Here is a 21,430-nt window from a genome sequence, read left to right as displayed (position 1 = left end):
TATAAATATAGGTTGAACCATATGAAATTGCCATTTTTATAGGTCAGAGATGTTTGATCAATGGCAATTTCATATGGCCTAATCTAGTAAGTATATACACAATTATACACACATACATATATTTGAGAGTGGGAGTCTGTGGAGAAAAAGGGATAGAGGAAAGGAAACAGTTGGTGGGCCAAGGACAGAACTCAGGGGGAATACTCAGTATTGAATTCTTAGCTAAAAAGAAGAATCTATGAAAGAACCTTCTCAAAAGGTATGAAAAGAACCAGAAGAATAGTAGTGCAAAGGACACAAAGGGAATACAGGATATCAAGAAGTAGTAAAGGAAAAATGTTGCCATATATCCCAGAAAGATCCAGAAGGATAAGGGCCAAAGAAAGTTTGTTTTGAAATTGATAATACAGAGGTTTTGTGCTACCTTTGTGAGCAGTTTTGGGGGAATGTTGGGGGGGGGGACCAGATTTTTTTTCTTTTATTAAAAATTTTTATTTATATTTAATTTTTAAAATTTTTATTTTTTCAGATTTTGTCCTTAAGGGACATTTATTCTGATTTTATATTTACCTTCTTAAAGAAGGAGCTTATATTCTCATGTTGGTAGTAGGAAGCAAGGGCAGTGCTTACCTCCAGATGTTGGGTGGGATATGGAAATGTATTCAGAGGAAACAGCATCCTTGGGTGGCGAGGGAGAGCCAGGATATGACTAGAATAAGAAAACAGAAACCATACTTTGAAGAATATGAAGATACAGGTTTAGATTACCATAGAATAGAAGTTCTGAGAACTGTAATGGAAAGATTTGGAAATGATGAGATTGATGAAAAGGGAAAGGAAGTATAGAATATAAGAAAGGATAAGTGGCATAAGAGGCTTCATTTTGGGGGATAGCTAAGGGTAATAGCAATGACAGGTAGTAGAATTAGCTAAAAATTCAGTTATTTTATGAGGCTTTTATTATTATAATGTAATTATTATTATTTTAAATTTATTTATATTAGAGAGACTCTTAGGCAGACTCTGCACTGTGCACAGAGCCCGATGTGGGGCTCTAATTCACTCTATCACATGACCCTGAGATCATGACCTGAGCCAAAATCAAGAGTCAGATGCTCAACTGAGTGAACCACCCAGGCACCAAGTTTATAAGCCTTTTATTTTTATTTATTTTTTTTTAAATATTTTTTATATAAATTTATTTTTTATTGGTGTTCAATTTGCCAACATATAGCATAACACCCAGTGCTCATCCCATCAAGTGCCCCCATCAGTGCCCATCACCCAGTCACCCCCATCCCCCGCCCACCTCCCCTTCCACCCCCCCTAGTTCGTTTCCCAGACTTAGGAGTCTCTCATGTTCTGTCACCTTTCTGATATTTCCCACTCATTTTTTCTCCTTTCCCCTTTATTCCCTGTCACTATTGTTTATATACCCCAAATGAATGAAACCATATAATGTTTGTCTTTCTCAGATTGATTTATTTCACTCAGCATAATACCCTCCAGTTCCATCCACGTCGAAGCAAATGGTGGGTATTTGTCATTTCTAATGGCTGAGTAATATTCCATTGTATACATAAACCACATCTTCTTTATATTTTTTTTAATAAATTAATTTTTTATTGGTGTTAAGTTTACCAACATACAGAATAACAACCAGTGCTCATCCTGTCAAGTGTCCCCCTCAGTGCCCGTCACCCACTCACCCCCACCCCCCGCCCTCCTCCCATTCCACCACTCCTGGTTCGTTTCCCAGAGTTAGGAGTCTTTATGTTCTGTCTCCCTTTCTGATATTTCCCGCACATTTCTTCTCCCTTCCCTTATTATTTCACTATTATTTATATTCCCCAAATGAATGAGAGCATACACTGTTTGTCCTTCTCCGATTGACTTACTTCACTCAGCATAATACCCTCCAGTTCCATCCACGTTGAAGCAAATGGTGGGTATTTGTCATTTCTAATGGCTGAGGAATATTCCATTGTATACGTAAACCACATCTTCTTTATCCATTCATCTTTTGATGGACACCGAGGCACCATTCACAGTTTGGCTATTGTGGACATTGCTGCTAGAAACATCAGGGGCAGGTGTCCCGGCATTTCATTGCATCTGTATCTTTGGGGTAAATCCCCAACAGTGCAATTGCTGGGTCGTAGGGCAGGTCTATTTTTAACTCTTTGAGAAACCTCCACACAGTTTCCAGAGGGGCTGCACCAGTTCACATTCCCACCAACAGTGCAGGAGGGTTCCCCTTTCTCCATATCCTCTCCAACATTTGTTGTTTCCTGCCTTGTTAATTTTCCTCATTCTCACTGATGTGAGGTGGTATCTCATTGTGGTTTTGATTTGTATTTCCCTGACGGCAAGTGGTGCGGAGCATTTTCTCATGTGCTTGTTGGCCATGTCTATGTCTCCTTCTGAGATTTCTGTTCATGTCTTTTGCCCATTTCATGATTGGATTGTTTCTTTGCTGTTGAGTTTAATAAGTTCTTTATAGATCTTGGAAACTAGCCCTTTATCTAATAGGTCATTTGCAAATATTTTTTCCCATTCTGTAGGTTGTCTTTTAGTTTTGTTGACTGTTTCTTTTGCTGTGGAAAAGCTTCTTACCTTGATGAAGTCCCAATAGTTCATTTTTGCTTTTGTTTCTCTAGCCTTCCTGGATGTATCTTGCAAGAAGTTACTGTGGCCAAGTTCAAAAAGGTGTTGCCTGTGTTCTCCTCTAGGATTTTGATGGAATCTTGTCTCACATTTAGATCTTTCATCCATTTTGAGTTGATCTTTGTGTATGGTGAAAGAGAGTGGTCTAGTTTCATTCTTCTGCATGTGGATGTCCAATTTTCCCAGCACCATTTATTGAAGAGACTGTCTTTTTTCCAATGGATAGTCTTTCCTGCTTTGTCGATATTAGTTGACCATAAAGTTGAGGGTCCACTTCTGGATTCTCTATTCTGTTCCATTGATCTATGTGTCTGTTTTTTTGCCAGTACCACACTGTCTTGATGACCACAGCTTTGTAGTAGAACGTGAAATCTGGCATTGTGATGCCCCCAGCTATGGTTTTCTTTTTTAAAATTCCCCTGGCTATTCGGGGTCTTTTCTTATTCCACACAAATCTTAAAATAATTTGTTCTAACTCTCTGAAGAAAGTCCATGGTATTTTGATAGGGATTGCATTAAACGTGTAAATTGCCCTGGGTAACATTGACATTTTCACAATATAAATTCTGCCAATCCATGAGCATGAAATATTTTTCCATCTCTTTGTGTCTTCCTCAGTTTCTTTCAGAAGTGTTCTATAGTTTTTAGGGTATAGATCCTTTACCTCTTTGGTTAGGTTTATTCCTAGGTATCTTATGCTTTTGGGTGCAATGTAAATGGGATTGACTCCTTCATTTCTCTTTCTTCAGTCTCATTGTTAGTGTATAGAAATGCCACTGACTTCTGGGCATTGATTTTGTATCCTGCCACACTGCCAAATTGCTGTATGAGTTCTAGCAATCTTGGGGTGGAGGCTTTTGGGTTTTCTATGTAGAGTATCATGTCATCGGTGAAGAGGGAGAGTTTGACTTCTTTGCCAATTTGAATGCCTTTTTTTTTCTTTTTTGTTGTCTGATTGCCGAGGCTAGGGCTTCTAGTACTATGTTGAATAGCAGTGGGGAGAGTGGACATCCCTGTCTTCCTGATCTTAGGGGAAAGGCTCCTAGTGCTTCCCCATTGAGAATGATATTTGCTGTGGGCTTTTCATAGATGGCTTTTGAGATGTTGAGGAATGTTCCCTCTATCCCTACACTCTGAAGAGTTTTGATGAGGAATGAAAGCTGTATTTTGTCAAATGCTTTCTTGGCATCTGTTGAGAGGATCATGTGGTTCTTGTTTTTTCTCTTGCTGATATGATCAGTCACATTGATTGCTTTACGAGTGTTGAACCAGCCTTGCATCCCAGGGATAAATCCTACTTGGTCATGGTGAATAATCTTCTTAACGTATTGTTGTATCCTATTGGCTAGTATCTTATGGAGAATTTTTGCATCCATGTTCATCAGGGATATTGGTCTATAATTCTCCTTTTTGGTGGCGTCGTTGTCTGGTTTTGGAATTAAGGTGATGCTGGGCCTCATAAAATGAGTTTGGAAGTATTCCGTCTCTTTCTATCTTTCCAAACAGCTTTAGTAGAATAGGTATAGTCTTCTTTAAACGTTTGATAGAATTCCCCAGGGAAGCCATCTGGCCTTGGACTTTTGCGTCTTGGGAGGTTTTTGATGACTGCTTCAATTTCCTCCCTGGTTATCGGCCTGTTCAGGTTTTCTATTTCTTCCTGTTCCAGTTTTGGTAGTTTGTGTTTTTCCAGAAATGGGTCCATTTCTTCTAGATTGCCTAATTTATTGGCGTATAGCGGCTCATAATGTTTTTAAAATTGTTTGTATTTTCTTGGTGTTGGTAGTGATCTCTCCTTTCTCATCATGATTTTATTAATTTGAGTCTTCTCTCTCTTCTTTTTAATAAGGCTGGCTAATGATTTATCTATCTTATTCTTTCAAAGAACCAACTCCTGGTTTTTTTTATCTGTTTCACAGTTCTTCTGGTCTCTATTTCATTGAGTTCTGCTCGAATCCTTATTAACTCTCTTCTGCTGGGTGTAGGATCTATTTGCTGTTTTTTCTTTAGCTCCTTTAGGTGTAAGGTTAGCTTTTGTATTTGAGTTCTTTCCAGTTTTTGGATGGCTGCTTGTATTGTGATGTATTTTCCCCTCAGGACTGCTTTTGCTGTATCCCAAAGATTTTGAATGGTTGTATCTTCATTCTCATTACTTTCCATGAATCTTTTTAATTCTTCTTTAATTTCCTTATTGACCCTTTCATCTTTTAGCAGGATGGTCCTTAACCTCCACGTGTTTGAAATCCTTCCAAACTTCTTCTTGTGATTTAGTTCTAATTTCAAAGCATTATGGTCTGAGAATACGCAGGGAATGATCCCAGTCTTTTGGTATTGGTTAAGACCTGATTTGTGACCCAGTATGTGGTCTCTTCTGGAGAAAGTTCGATGTGCACTTGAGAAGAATGTGTATTCAGTTGCATTTGGATGTGAAGTTCTGTAGATATCTGTGAAATCAGTCTGGTCTAGTGTATCATTTAAAGCTCTTGTTTTCTTTGGTGATGTTGTGCTTAGAAGACGATCGATCGATTGTAGAAAGTGCTACATTGAAGTCACCAAGTATCAGTGTATTATTATCTAAGTATGTCTTAACTTTGGTTATTAATTGATTGATATATTTGGCAGCTCCCACATTCGGGACATATATATTAATGATTGTTAAGTCCTCTTGTTGGATAGATACTTAGTGTCCCTCTTCATCTCTCGCTAGTCTTCGGAATAAACTTTAGTTTATCTGATATAAGGATGGCTACTACCCCTGCTTTCTTTTGATGACCATTTGAATGGTAAATGGTTCTCCAACCTTTTATTTTCAGGCTGTAGGTGTCCTTCTGTCTAAAATGAGTCTCTTGTAGACAGCAAATAGATGGGTCCTGCTTTTTTATCCAGTCTGAAACCCTGCGCCTTTTGAGGGGGTCATTAAGCTCGTTCACGTTCAGAGTTACTATTAAAAGGTATGAGTTTAGTGTCATCATGATACCTATTCAGTTCCTGTTTTTGTGGATTGTTCCATTGGACTTCCTCTTAAAGAGGAATTTTAATAGTCCCTCTTAAAATTTCTTGCAGAGCTGGTTTGGTGGTCACATATTCTTTCAGTCCTGCCTATCTTGGAGCTCTTTATCACTCCTTCCATTTTGAATGAGAGCCTTGCTTGATAAAGTATTCTTGGTTGCATGTTCTTCTCATTTAGGACCCTGAATATATCCTGCCATCCCTTTCTGGCCTGCCAGGGGTCTGTGGAGAGGTCTGCTGTAATCCTAATGCTTCTCTCCATAAAAGTTAGAGATTTCTTGTCTCTTGCTGCTTTAAGGATCTTCTCTTTATCTTTGGAATTTGCTAGCTTCACTATTAAATGTCGAGGTGTTGAGCGGTTTTTATTGATTATAGGGGGGATCTCTTTATTTCCTGGATCTGAATGGCTGTTTCCCTTCCCAGATTAGGAACGTTTTCATCTACGATTTACTCAAATCCATATTCTGGACCTCTGTCCCTTTTGGCGCCCTCGGGTACCCCAATTAAACGTAGATTTTTCTTCTTCAGGCTGTCATTTATTTCCCTTAATCTATCCTCATGATCGTTTGTTTTTTCTCTTTTTTCCTCAGTTTCCCTCTTTGCCATCAACTTGTCTTCTATGTCACTCACTCGTTCTTCTACTTCGTTAACCCTCGGTATTAGGACCTCTAGTTTGGATTGCATCTCAGTTAATTGATTTTTAATTTCTGCCTGATTAGATCTAAATTCTGCAGTCATGAAGTCTCTTGAGTCCTTTATGCTTTTTTCTAGAGCCACCAGTAGCTTTATAGGTTTTTGATGACTGCTTCAGTTTCCTCCCTGGTTATCAGCCTGTTCAGGTTTTCTGTTTCTTCCTGTTCCAGTTTTGGTAGTTTGTGCTTCTGAATTGGCTTTCTGACATTGAATTGTAATCCAAATTTTGTAACTCTGTGGGAGAGAGGACTGTTTCTGATTCTTTCTTTTGAGGTGAGTTTTTCCTTCTAGGAAAAAAAAAGAAGAGAAGAAAAAATAGGGTGGGGGAGGAAGCAAACAGAAATAAAAAAACAAGGGGGAGTATCCTCTGATTCTTTATACTGTAAATCCTTCGACTTCCCCTGGAACTTTCCGGTGCTGCTTGGTCAATATTTTGTTTTTCCCCTGTTGGTCTAGCTGGTCTTCTGTGGGAGGGGCCTGCTGTGCTGATTTTCAGGTGTCAGCACTTGGGGGAGCTGCTTAGCACCCAGCCTGGTGCAGGGCTCAGTGAAAGTTGTTTAGCCTATTTATCCTGTGAGGCCACTGTGAGGCTCAGTGGGTGTTGTTTATCTTGGGAGTCCCCAGAAGGAACAACAACAGTGGCAGCGGCCAGGTCTCCTGGCCTGGAGTCAGCTCCCGGAGTAACTACAGAGCTCGCAGTCTGCAGGGGCCTGGATGCTCCAGGGGCGTGGTCCGCTCATCTGCTCAGTTCGGGCGGCCTGGCGGCTGGAATGTCCTTGCTGCGCTGTTGGATTTGCGCTCCCGGCCGGGAAGCCCCCTCTCCGTGGAGCCTTCGCCGGAGCCCCTCCGAACTGCTCCCGGGCCCAGCAGTGGGCGCACTGCAGCCCTTGAGGAGCTCAGCCTCGGTGTGTGTCTTGCTCTCCCCCGGGGCACAGGTGCTCTGTTAGTGTCCCTGGGAGCCTGAGTGTCCCCGCCCCTCCTGGGATCCTGCTCTAACTCCCTGCGAGTGCATTTCTGTCCGGGAGGATTGGTGAAGCCTCTGATTCTCCTGGACGGGGCTTTCTTGGGGCTTTCCTGTCCTGGGGGCTCTCGCCCCGGCCCTAGCCCCGCTCCTCGCAGGGCCCCTCCCCCTTGGATGCCTTTTGTTTCTTTATTTCTTTTTTCCCGTCTTCCTATCTTGATAGAAGCATGAATTCTTCTCACTGTGCCATTCCAGCTGTTCTTTCTTTAAATCTCAAGCCGAAGGGTAGCCTAGGTGGCTCAGCGGTTTAGCGCCGCCTTCAGTCCGGGCCTGATCCTGGAGATCTGGGATCGCGTCCCACGTCAGCCTCCCTGCATGGAGCCCGCTTCTCCCTCTGCCTGTGTCTCTGCCTCTCTCTCTGTGTGTGTCTCTCAAGAATAAATAAATAAAATCTTTAGAAAAATAAATCTCAAGTCGAATTTGTAGGTTTTCAGGATGATTTGAAGGTTATCTAGGTAATTTGGTGGGGACAGGTGACTTGGGGACCTTACTCTTCTGCCATCTTGCCCCGCCTCCTTTTAAAAAATATTTTGTTTATTTATTCATGAGAGACACAGAGAGAGAGAGAGAGAGAGAGAGGCAGAGGGAGAAGCAGGCTTCATGCAGAATGCCTGATGTGGGACTCGATCCTAGAACTCCGGGATCATGCCCTGAGCCAAAGGCAGATGCTCTACCGCTGAGCTACCCAGGCATCCTTTTATGAAGCTTTTAAATTGCAAAAGATTGGGGTACCAGGGTTGCTCAGTGGGTTGGGCATCTGCTTTTAGCTCAGGGTGTGTGTGATCCTGGGGTCCTGAGATCGAGCCTTGATTTAGGCTCCCTACTCAGTGGCAAGTTATCTTCTCCCTTTATTTCTCCCTTTGTGCTTTCCATCTCTCTCTTTCCCTCTCAAATCAATAATTAAATAAAATCTTTAAAGAAAAAGCCAAAGATTTACATGATCTGTAGAGAACCTGGAGTATAGTTTATGAGGCTTTTAATAACTTATTATTACCTTAGCTATTATATAGCTTGATATCCAGCTTAATGTAATAATTAATATTTTTAGAAATCTATTAAAAATATTTTCACCTTTTCAGTGTTTAGCCAATTGTGTCTATCAGTAAACAACCTTTATCATTGAATTTTGAATGAGAAAATCCCACAAATCTACTGTAACAATGCAATTCTCATTGTGGCATGTTAATTTTCTAATTTTTGTCCATATTGATTTGTGTTCCCTGTATAATAACAAAACAGTGGACATAAATTTATAGATCAGAATATAAAGTTAGTCAAATGTAGTCATAGTGAAATATCTAGTCATAGTCTATAGATGTTATACTACAATTAAATTTTTTTCTATTATTTCTAATCTTTTTTTAAAGATTTTATTTATTCATGAGAGAGAGAGAAAGGAGGCAGAAACAGGTGGAGGGAGAAGCAGGCTCTCCACAGGAGCCCAATGTGGGACTCAATCCTGGACGCTGGGACCATCCCTGAGTCAAAGGCAGATGCTCCACCACTGAGCCACCCAGGCATCCCTGTTATTTCTAATTTGTGTCTTTGTAGGAATAGATAACTATATTGATCATCTTCATAATACAGATTTCTTTATTCTCTTGGCATGCATTTCCAGGAACGAAGTTACTGGACGAAAGGAAATTTTGAACATTTTTTATGACCTTGTTACATACTGGTATTCTTTTGCCGTACACAATTCTTTGAGGGAAGATGGCTATAATGGGTAGAGTACTTAAATAACAAGGATCTGGCAGCCATGGAGAAAGAATTGGGGTCTGGGAGATGAGACCAGAGAAGACCGACTAGGAGAATAAAGTAATCTCAGAGATTTGAAGGCCTGGGCTAAGGTAGTTACAGTGGGATTGGAAGGAAATGGAAAAGTTGGATATTTTGAAAAGAAAAAAATGATAGGAATTGGTGATGAAGTAAAGCATGAAGGACACAAGATGACTTTAAGATTTCTAGCTTGGTATGTTAAAGGAAGTGGGGATATTTTGCCTGGAGGAAAACAGACTATGATTTTGTGGTCCCCTTCAAATAATTGATTGATTGTCCCATGGAAAGAGAAGAAGCTTATTTGGCTTCAGGAGATAAGATTGGATACAGGGCAGTATCTTTTTTAAATTTATTTTATTTTTTTATTGGAGTTCAATTTGCCAACATATAGCTTATTACCCAGTGCTCATCCCGTCAAGTGCCCCTCCTCAGTGCTCTCAGTCCTCTCTGGGCACACCTGTGTCAAAACTGAGGCCCTTAGAAATGAAGCCAAAGCCTGAGAAAGGAAAGAATAAAATTGTTTGTTTTCTATACTTATGGAAGGTAAGATAAATTTTTGACCTTCAAAATGGGAGCAAAATGTAGTTGTGACACAGGTGAAAAGGATAGGGAACTCATTTCTTTAGCAACTTCAAAGGATCTCTGAGGGGAGACAGTAAGGAGTGGGTGATACTGTATTTGAAGATGTAATATATGTTCTAAATGAATGTCATTTAGAAAAACAAGAGTCTGTTTCCGGGCTGATAAGCTGGGGCAGTCTTGTAGAGAAAATGTCAAAATAAACTTGAACTCAAATTCATTTGTCTCTTGGAGATTGATCAGGCTGGAGTAGCGGCTATTGTGTTCTGATATAAAACCCAATAGCTGGATGCAGTCATCTCCATGGTCCCTTCCACCTCTAAGCTTCTGGTTTAATTTTTTAGTTCTCAACACTAAAGTGTGTGAATGATTTTGTGAATGATTTTTTTTGTTTTGTTTTGCTTTCGCAGAGTAGTGTTCTCCAGAGTCTGAAGGAACTGCTGCAGAATTGGCTGTTGTGGCTTTCTGTGGACATTCACATGAAACCTGTGATGAACAGTCCTCTGTGAGTTATAGCACTCCACAAGAGATGATCTGTACAAAAATTTTTCCTATAGAGGTTAATAGTGTGGCATGAGACCTTTTTGTAAATGCTTAGTTATGGTTTTCTAAAAAAAAATTTTTGTAAGGATTTTATTTATTTATTTGACAGAATGCACAAGCAGGGGGAGTGGTAGGCAGAGGGAGAAGCAGGCTCATTGTGAAGAGCCCAATGCAGGACTGGATCCCAGGATCCCAGGATCATGACCTGAGCCAAAGGCAGACACTCAACCACTGAACCACCCAGGTGTCCCAAAGATTTTATTTATTTGAGAGAGAGAGAGAGAGAGAGAGAATGAGTGGGGAGAGGGGCAGAGGGAGTGGGAGAGGCAGACTTCCCACTGAGCCTGACTCAGGGCTTGATCCCAGGACCCCAAGGATCATGACCTGAGCTGAAGTCAGGTGCTTAACTGACTGAGCCACCCAGATGCCCCTTAAAAATATTTTAATTGAAATATAGTTGATGTGCAATATTATATTAGTGTATGCCATAGTGATTTGACAATCCTATATATTACATAGTACTTACCATGAAAAATGTAGTTACCATCCGTTACCATAAAAAGTTACTGCTATAATATTGACTGTATTTCCTATGCTTTACTTTTCATCCCTGTGACTTATTTTATAACTTGAAGTTATATCTCTTAATGCCCTTCACCTGTTTTGCCTCCCTCCCCAACCCTACACCTACATCTCTTCTGCCAGCCATCAGTTCGTTCTCTGTATTTATCAATCTGTTGGGTTTTTTTTGTTTCTTTATTCATTTGTTTTGTTTTTCCACATATAAGTGATATCATATGTTGTCTTTCTCTATCTGACTTATAAAAAATAAATAGTTCTTAATATCTTCAAATATCTGGGATCCCTGGGTGGCGCAGCGGTTTAGCGCCTGCCTTTGGCCCAGGGCGCGATCCTGGAGACCCGGGATCGAATCCCACATCGGGCTTCCGGTGCGTGGAGCCTGCTTCTCCCTCTGCCTGTGTCTCTGCCTCTCTCTCTCTCTCTGTGTGACTATCATAAATAAATAAAATTAAAAAAAAAAATCTTCAAATATCTAATCAGCAAATTCCCTATATATTTTTTAAAATCTCACGTCTCTTTATTTTTTTTATTTTTCTATTAAATATTTTATTTATTCATGAGAGACGCAGAGAAAGGCAGAGACATACATAGGCAGAGGGAGAAGCAAGCTCCTAACAGGGAGCCCAATGCGGGATTCGATCCCGATTCCCGGGATCACGCCCTGAGCCAAAGGCAGATGCTCAATCGCTGAGCCACCCAGGCGCCCCTCAAATTCCCTATGTTAATCAGTCATAGTCTTACTTTAAAGTGTAAGGATCCCTTAGCTTCAGTTGTATGTAGTTTGGTGGTTAGCTTGGTTAGATTACCTCCTACCTTTTTATGTGTTCTTATCCCTATAGTGATCTTCTACTTTGAGAAGAGCATGATGAATAGAAGCTTCTTTTTTTTTTTTAAGATTTTATTTATTTATTCATGATAGTCACAGAGAGAGAGAGAGAGGCAGAGACACAGGCAGAGGGAGAAGCAGGCTCCATGCACCGGGAGCCCGATGTGGGATTCGATCCGGGTCTCCAGGATCGCGCCCTGGGCCAAAGGCAGGCGCCAAACCACTGCGCCACCCAGGGATCCCTGAATAGAAGCTTCTTGAGAGTTGCTTGGAAATTGTTTTTAGTTCTTCATATTCATTATTGCAGTGTGTCCATATCTTGTGTATGTCTGGTCACTTTTATTTTTTTAATTTTTAAAAAATAAAAAAAAATTTAAAGATTTTTATTTATTTGAGAACATGAGCAAATGAGAGAGAGTATGAGCCATGGGGGATGAGGAGCAGAGGGAAAAGGAGAAGCAGACTCCCCACTGAGCAGGCAGCCTGACAGGGGGCTTAATCCCAGTACTCCAGGATCATGACCTGAGCTGAAGGCAGGTACTTAACGGACTGAGCCACCCATGTGCCCCTGTCTGGTCACTTTTAGAAGGAAATAGAGCATTATGAGTAGTGAAAGCATCTTATAAGGCTGTGCTTCTCAAAGTAAGGTCCCTGAACCAGTAACATCAGCATTATTGGGACCTTGTTAGAGACAGAAAGTCTCAGGCCTTACCCTAGATCTGCTGAAGTAAACTCTGGAGGTAGGGCCTAGTAATCTATGTTTTAACAAATGCTTTCGTAATTTTGGTGCTAGCTAAAGTTTGAGAACCACAATCATGAAGAAATTAAATGTTTAACCTCTTCAAACACTTCAATTTTATTAAGGATACTATGTTGTGTTTATAATTTTCGACCAATTTGCAATGTAAGTCTTAACGCACCCTGATATAGGAGCCTTACAATTTCTATATTTCTAAATATCCTAGGAGCCTTTTTAAAAGCCATAAATCTTGGGAGGCATTTTATTTTATTTTATTTTATTTTATTTTTTATTTTTTTATTATTTACATATTTATGTATTTATTTTATTTTTTTAACATTTTATTTATTTATTCATGAGAGACACAGAGAGAGAAGCAGAAACATAGGCAGAGGGAGAAGCAGGCTCCAAGCAGGGAGCCCCATGTGGGACTCCATCCTGGGATTCGATCCCGGGACTCCAGAATCACACCCTGAGCCAAAGGCTCAACCACTGAGCCAACCCAGGCACCCTTGGGAGGCATTTTAAAAGGAACTTTGTTTTCTAAAATTCTTAAACAAATGGACATAAATGCAGGTAACTTTAATGTCATAATACCATTTGGCATTATACAGGACTTTTTTGGGTGCAAAATGGTGGTTTTATTAAAACAATGGGACAGGACCCATGGACAGGAAGAGCTTCTGTCTATAATACAGTTCTTATGTTCTCAGTAACTTTTTTTATTTAGGAGATGTGGATGTAATGCCATGTCCCTCTCATATGACCATATGCCACATGACTGTCAAAGAGGGAGTAAATTGTAGATCACAAGGAGAGAAGATTAGGGAGCCATTCTCAGCAATGGTTCTTCATTGGGCATTTTTGGTTGGCACTGTGATTGGGAAGAGAGTGCTACCCTTATTTAGTAGGTGGGAGCCAAGGATGATCATTGTATTACTGTAGGAATAGGAAGAAATCCTGAGTAGTGAATTGTTTCATCTAAAATGCCTCTGGTGTCCTGTGGAGAAAGACTTCGAAGGATGCTGTTCTGAGCAGTCATCATTGTTCAAATTATTTCAGACACATTTGCCAGGTGCTGCCAAAAATCATAGTTAAAACATAGTTTGCAAATGGCCAACTGAATATATGGATGCCCACCTACGTGAATGGTCTCCTAATATTTCCCTGCTGACTCTGGCACTGAGCCATCATAGTGGTGGGTAGTGGTAAGTCATCATCATTTCTCAGGCTTTATAACTATATGCTGTTCTTTATTTCTTGTGCATAACCATTGTTGGCTACCTAGATCAGAGAGTAAAGCTATGAAATCACATTTCTAGGTCTTTTCCTAATCCACTCAACAGTGGTTTGAAGAACAGGGTTGAGTAGGTGGATGAATTGAACCAATTATACCCGTGTGTGATTTAAAGAGACACAGTTCATTGATTTGGGAAGAATATAAAATATACACAGTGTGGTTTTTAGTGGAAGATAGAAAGATCCCCAAAATTAGAGTAATTGAGTTTTAGGATTGAAATGAGTTCCAGTTAAAGTAAAAATATTTTAAATAGAATTTTAGCTCTGGAATTCAGGTAAAACTGGGTCTTGATTTCTACACTTAGAAACTAATTTGCTAAATGCTGTGATTCCTGGACATTGGTAATATTATCTAGTCTGTCTGGAGCTTAATCCTTTATTTCTCTGGTATTTATTTAGTAGAGTGGTTGCTGAGGATGTTCTGTGAGTTGATGTTAATGTTTCTCTGGAGGGCTGTGTAGTTTTATGGCTAATTACTGTGGTTTATTTTTTTTTATTTTTATTTTTTTTAATTACTGTGGTTTAAAAAATGTCAATTATACTTTGGAGCACTGATTGTTTTCTGAAATCCTTAACTTTTTGCTATGTAATATTTACCTTTAGCTTGGAAATTGTGACAACTTTTGCAAATGTGGATCTGAATGTCATGGTTTCTTATTGCAGAGAGACAACTTTAGGTGGATCCATGAATTCTGTGTCTGAACTGATTCACTATGTAGGGTGGCTGTCCACTACTGCATTGCGCTTGGAAAGCAACAGTACTTTCTTGCTGCACTTTATTTTGGATTTCTATGAGAAGGTAGGTAGTACATATCCTGTTTTTCCTATTTAGATTTTTGTTGCTTTACTGCTCTGCGTTACTGCTCTATTATTTAAATTTTATGTACAACTGTTAGTTGGGTTTCGACCTTATTAGCATAGTTAAAATAAGCTACTTATTGTGAAGTTAATGATCATATTCTTACCTGAATAACTGATCTTCATAAAGTGGAGAAACAAAATGCTTTTTGTAAAGAGTTCAGGTACTGCTTTAATAAAAACATTCCCCTGAAGAATGCTGACCCTAGAGAGAAGTCTGTCTCTAGCATCACTATCACTTTTTGCTCATTCATTGTACATCCCAAACCCCTGGCAAAACCCAAAAATATGCTGTTGTTTCTTTAGCTCTCAACTTTTACCTTTTAACTGCCTTATTTGTCATAGTACCTGTAATTCTGGTCTTCGGTTGTTTTATAGTATTTGATGTGAACAGAAGTATTATACTGAAGCTCCCACTAATCTCAGTTTTCCTGGCTTCCTCCCTGCACTAATTGTCTTTCTGTTATATAATTACATAGAAGCATGCTCTTTTGTTTTGCAGGTTGACAGCTAATATGGTAAATCAGTATTAATAGGACTTAAGGTAGAAGTGCTCCCTTCCCCTTTTTTCCCAACTTGAAGATCTCGTCCCAGAAAAAAAAATGGAATATTTTAGTAGTGACCTTGTAGAAATAATCCTCTATGGCAAGTTTGATGATTAGAGAGGTACATTTTTAAGCAGGCTGTGGCTACCTATTTATGAATCAGGCAGGTCCAAATCTTAGGTTCTATTATTGCTTATTCTCTATTGATAATTCTTTGGGTGAACTTGGTTGAGGGGTTCTGGGGGATAATCTATATACTGATGTTATCATTCTTCCTGAAAGGTGTGTGACATATATATAAATTATAACCTTCCATTGGTGGTATTATTTCCTCCGGGGATCTTCTATCCTGCTCTTCTCAGCCTAGATTCCAGTATCCTGAACCAGCTATGTTATATCATGCACAGGTACAAAGCATTTCTACTGTTTTATAAATTAACATATCATACTTCTTTTTCAACTGTATAATAAATAACTTATAGATACACTAAAATAAACACTGTATATAATGTAATAAAATATTAAATACAATAAAACTATTTCTATTTTCTGCCAGAACCTATGGAAATAGGGAATGTGTCTTTCTTTTGGTAATGACCTTCCCATATGGGACTATTTTAACTGTGTTTTTGAGATGTCACTGTAGGGGATATGGATTTAAAAAAATTCATCGTTGGGGTGTCTGGGTGGATCAGTCAGTTAAGCATCTGCCTTCTGCTGAGGTCATGATCCCAGGGTCCTGGGATTGAGCCCCACACCAGGCTTCCTGCTCAGCAGGATGTTTACTTCTCCCCTGCCTTGGCCCCTTCCCTGCTCCTCATTCTCTCTCTCTCTCTCAAATAAATAAATAAAATCTTTTAAAAAGAAAAGAATATATCTATTAAAAATAAGAAAAAATTCATAATTAATGGGAATAAAGGGCAGAGCATAGGGAATATAGTCAGTGATATAATAGCTTTGTGTGATAACAGATGATAGCTAATGTAGTGAGCATAGCATAATGTATAGCCTTGTCAAATCACTGTGTTGCATAGTTGAAACTAATGTCACATTGTATGTCAGCTATACTCAAAATTTTTAAAAATTAAATATTCATAGCCAACAAGCACATGAGAAAATGCTCCACATCACTTGCCATCAGGGAAATACAAATCAAAACCACAAGGGGTGGTAGAAAGGGAGGTTGGCGGGGGGATGGGGTGTCTGGGTGACGGGCACTGAGGGGGGCACTTGACGGGATGAGCACTGACTGCTAAACTATATGTTGACAAAACAGACTCTAATAAAAAATACAAAAAAGAGAACCTTTTGTGCAGGATGCCTGGGTAGCTCAGCGGTTGAGCGTCTGCCTTTGGCTCAGGGCGTGATTCCGGAGTCCCAGGATCGAGTCCCACATCAGGCTCTCTACATGGAGTTTGCTTCTCCTCCCTCTTCCTATGTCTCTGCCTCTCTCTTTGTGTCTCTCTGAATAAATAAATAAAATCTTAAAAAAAAAGAATCTTTTGTGCAGTGGTACTGGTGAACTCAGCATCGTTCATTCTCATTGCTATGTCTTAAAGAAAAATTAGTCCTTGGCTGATAACTAGTTTAGGTCTACTTAGCTTGTCTGATAAAAAGAACATTTTCTGGGAGATTAGGGGAACTATTGCCAGTTATATGAAACTGTAAGTACTATTTCTGATCTTCTCTAGTTCTTTCACTTATAGGCTGAAATTACCCTTTGTAGTCTATAAGAGTTGTAAACCCTTTTGGCATAATTTGTAGGATTATGTCAAGGTTAGAATGATTGTAAACTAATTAAATATTTCCTAGGCAAGAAAAAAATTTTGTAAGTTTCTCTTTTATCCTTTCTACTGTACTTTTTTCTGCATTAAGAAAATATGTTTTAAATCAGTGACTGCTCTTTTTTTAAGTTTTATTTATTTATTTGAGCGAGAAAAAGAGCACGAGCAAGGGGAGGAGGAAGGATAGAGGGAGAGGGACAAGCAGACTCCCCCTTGAGTGGGGAGCTCTATGTGGGGCTCGATCCCAGTACCCGGAGATCATGACCTGAGCTGAAGTCAGTTGCTTAATTGATTGAGATACCCAGGCATCCCATCAGTTTCTGTTCTTGAGCCTCTATTACTTTTTTTTTAAAAAGATTTTATTTATTTATTCATGAGATACACAGAGAGAGGGAGAGAGAGGCAGAGATACAGGCAGCGGGAGAAGCAGGCTCTGTGCAGGGAGCCTGACGTGGGACTCAATCCCTGGACTCCAGGATCATGCCCTGGGCCGAAGGCAGGCACCAAACTGCTGAGCCACCCAGGGATCCCCTCTATTACTTTTTTATAATGAAACATCAAAAGCATTTCCTTCATTGTTTTTTTCTTTTTTATTCAGGCATAATTTACATACAGTCACGTGCATATCTTAAATGTGTAACTCTATTTGAACCTCTATTAATTTTTATTCTTTGAGAAGAATGTAGCACAGAAGAATAAAAACCTTAACTAGACAGCTGGGTATTTGTGTATGTGCACATCTGCATATAATTACATTTAAAATGTACACTTGTTTATGTTTACATTTCAAAAGCATTTAATGTTCAAAATTTCATTGTTCTTTCTTTTAGATATCGTAAAAATTTGACAGCTGCCAAGAAAAATGAGTTGGTACAAAAGGTATGGATGATTAAGTTCTGTGTTAAATCACCATTGTTTAAAAATTGAGTTTGGCATTATATGGTCTCAATCATTTGGGGAATATAAAAAATAGTGAAAGGGAATAAAGGGGAAAGGAGAGAAAATGAGTGAAAATATCAGTGAGGGTGACAAAAAATGAGAGATTCCTAACTCTGGGAAACAAACAAGGGATAGTGGAAAGGGAGGTGGGTGGGGTGACTGGGTGACGGGCACTGAGGGGGGCACCTGACAGGATGAGCACTGGTTGATATGCTATATGTTGACAAATTGAACTCCAATAAAAAATTTAAAAATTGAGTTTGGATATATATGATCTATTGGGAGTAAGAAAGAAAGGGAGAATAGATTATAATGTTTTTTTTCTTTTTCAATAGACAAAATCAGAGTTCAATTTCAGCAGCAAGACCTATCAAGAATTTAATCATTATTTGACAGCCATGGTTGGTTGCCTGTGGACATCCAAACCTTTCCAGAAAGGATTTTATATTGACCCTGATGTGTTAGAAAAAACTGGAGTAGCAGAGTATAAAAACAGTTTAAATTTAGTTCATCACCCTGCTCTATTGAGCTATGCTGTTTCCTTTCTGCTACAGGTAAGGACATTTAAAAGATTTCTAGATTTTATATAGGAATACTGTAATGGCAGTAATGGGAAATGCCATAAATTTAGTGTGTCTGAATTGTAAGACGTGTTCAGTCATTCCTTTTTAAGTGTCAGCTAGATTTTGAGCATTGTACTAGGTTTTGGGGGTTCAGTTAGTTTAAGTAAGCTTCTATCCTCCCAAGAGCTTGGGCTTGTGGTGGGTACAGACTTGTAAATGTTAATACAATACAGTGAGGTGAAATAAGAAAAGGTACAGTTGTGAGAAAGATGGAGTCATATTCAGTTCTGCTTGGGTAGAAATGGTACCAGGTAAGAAAGGCTGTGGAGAAGTAGAAGCTCTCATAAGATCCTTCTTAGACAAGATGGAAGACTGTAGGATAGATAATATTATAATTAGAATTGGAATCTTCACCAAAGACTGCTGCTTTAATGGATATCAATATGCTGGAAGGGAGGGAGTGTGGTCTTCAGCCTTGTCATTTTCATTCCTTATCACAGTGTTAGATCTTTGTTACTTCATTCCTTTATCAGTGACTTGAGGAATTCAAATGGTGTGCATATCAAACATGTGGATGATGGAACATGATGGAATTACAAATACACTGATAGAATCTAGATTCAGAATTCCCTCAACAGATGAGAACATTGAGGCATCTAACAAAATGAAAAAGAAATGTACAGAATAGGGAGATATTCATTGAATAATTGCTTAATATGTGCACACAATGAACCAGGCACTGTGGTGAACAAGACACATCTAGGTGTTATCTTCATAGAGCTTACAGTCTAGTTGAGGTGGAAGTCATTAAATAGAATAAAGAATGATGAGGGCAGTCCTGGTGGCACAGTGGTTTAGAGCCGCCTGCAGCCCAGGGAGTGATCCTGGAGACCTGGGATCGAGTCCCACGTCAGGCTCCCTGCATGGAGCCTGCTTCTCCCTCTGCCTGTGTCTCTGCCCCTCCCCCCCCCCCGTGTCTCTCATGAATAAATAAATAAAATCTTAAAAAAAAAAAGAATGAGGGATCCCTGGGTGGCGCAGCGCTTTGGCGCCTGCCTTGGGCCCAGGGCGCGATACTGGAGACCTGGGATCGAATCCCACGTCGGGCTCCCGGTGCATGGAGCCTGCTTCTCCCTCTGCCTATGTCTCTGCCTCTCTCTCTCTCTCTCTCTCTCTCTCTCTGTGACTATCATAAATAAATAAAAATTTAAAAAATTAAAAAAAAAAGAATGATGAGTAATACAGGGAAGGTACAGAGGATGATGAAAAAATGTATGAGGGTGCTAACCTGATTCAGGCATTATAGAAGTGATGCTAATCAGAGTTTTGAATGATGAGCATGATCTTGCCAAGACAGGAGCAATATTTGAAGACAAATGCAAAGATAGAGCAGGGGACAGTATTATTTTTTTGTTAGAGGATTAGACTATGATTTAGGCTTTGTAGGCCATGTTGTCCGTGTCAAGACTATTCAACCTTGCCGGTGTAGCATGAAAGTAGCCATAGACAGTGGTAAACAAATGGACAGAGTTGTGTTCTAGTGAAAGTTTATTTACAGAAACAGGTATTGGGTTGAGTGTGAGCCATGGGCTATGTTTTGCTGGCCCCTATTTAGAACTTGTCATGTTTGAGGACCTGAAGTAGAATTGTAGGGCTTGAGTAAGGATTCTACCCTGAGGAGAAGTACCCAGAATGCTTTTCCAAAGTATACATCCTTGATTGCTCCCACCCTGAGATTCTGATTTAATAATTCTAGAGTGATATCCAGGATCTCCTTTTTAAATACAATTTTGATATACAATAAGGGTTGAGAACCACTGGGCTAGTCTGTAGCATGATAGAAAATGAGGTCTTGAAATGCAGTCAGGGACCAGATGGTGAAAAAGGTATTATGTAGGCCTTCAAAAACATATTGATTGATTTTAGCATTTGAGTAAAAATTACACTTTTAAGTCCATAGAAGGATTTCAGAGTTGTATAGTTTAGTGATTTTCTGATATTCTTCTTTTTTCTCACTTCCATAGTAACTTGTCTGATTCATATAATATATAAAAACTTGTTTCAAATCAATATTATTTATATTACTGTTAATAATGAGACTACTGGATGAAACTTGAAATAATTTTAGTCCTTTTTCTCTCTGGACTAAACCCTACTAAAATTGTACAGTGCATGTACTATATTTTTGGTACTATATTTTAGGTATGTTTGTTTCAGTTTCTTTTTTTTAAGATTTTATTTATTCATGAAAGACACACAGAGAGAGGCAGAGACATAGGCAGAGGGAGAAGCAGGCTCCATGCAGGAAGCCCAGTGTGGGACTCGATCCTGGGACCTCCAGATCACGCTCCGAGCCAAAGGCAGATGCTCAACTGCTGAGCCACCCAGGCGTCCCAGTTTCAGTTTCTTTTCATGTTGTAGAGGTTGCTTTTTATAATTTAATTTCATTCATAGAAAATGTAACAGGTTGACCATATTCCAAATTCTAAACTATTGAAATCTTGCTTCCATCCTCCTCTCCTCCTTCTTTTTCTCTTCTCTTTAGGTAGCTAGCCATTTTTATTGCTTCTTGTTTTTCCCATCCAGTGTTTTCTTGCCCACAGGTTTTCTAGTGTAAAGTAGGGGATGGTTTATAAGAATTCACACTTTTGGCAAACCCGGTGCTTTTACTTCACTTGCCTTACACAGTTGAAGGAAGTGCAGCTCAGTTTTGCAGATGATTCCTCTGGATTGGCAAATTGGCAAAAGCCAAGAGGGACTTTGAGAATTAGGTTTACCCATCTGGGTTCTCATCTTCTAGATACTGGCTTACCTTACCAGAGATTTTGGAATTCCTTACCATAGAGTTAGGTCTTTGTTACTTTTTTTATTATAAAACTTTTTTTTATGTTGTAAATTTCAAACATACACAAGTAGAGAGAATATAACAATAAACCCCCACATACCCATCACCCAGCTCAGTCTCTACTCCCACCCAGTTTTACCCTCTCACCCCACCCAATTATTT

General features: G+C 39.4%; 1 protein-coding gene across 3 annotated transcripts in view; it reads left to right on the top strand.

Moving 5' to 3' along the window:
• CENPI (centromere protein I) overlaps nucleotides 1–21,430 on the top strand; it is a 79,863-nt gene that overhangs the window by 33,468 nt on the left and 24,965 nt on the right. For all 3 annotated transcript variants that reach the window (XM_077887339.1, XM_077887340.1, XM_077887341.1), the window contains exons 15-19: nucleotides 10,156–10,250; nucleotides 14,398–14,533; nucleotides 15,420–15,544; nucleotides 17,752–17,800; nucleotides 18,196–18,414. In XM_077887339.1, coding sequence (XP_077743465.1) covers nucleotides 10,156–10,250; nucleotides 14,398–14,533; nucleotides 15,420–15,544; nucleotides 17,752–17,800; nucleotides 18,196–18,414 — 624 coding nt within the window. The remainder of the gene's footprint in view (nucleotides 1–10,155; nucleotides 10,251–14,397; nucleotides 14,534–15,419; nucleotides 15,545–17,751; nucleotides 17,801–18,195; nucleotides 18,415–21,430) is intronic.

Source organism: Canis aureus, chromosome X (assembly GCF_053574225.1).
Source record: "Canis aureus isolate CA01 chromosome X, VMU_Caureus_v.1.0, whole genome shotgun sequence".
NCBI lineage: Eukaryota > Metazoa > Chordata > Mammalia > Carnivora > Canidae > Canis > Canis aureus.
Note: the sequence above shows the minus strand (reverse complement) of the source record. Positions and strands in the feature narration are given on the sequence as shown.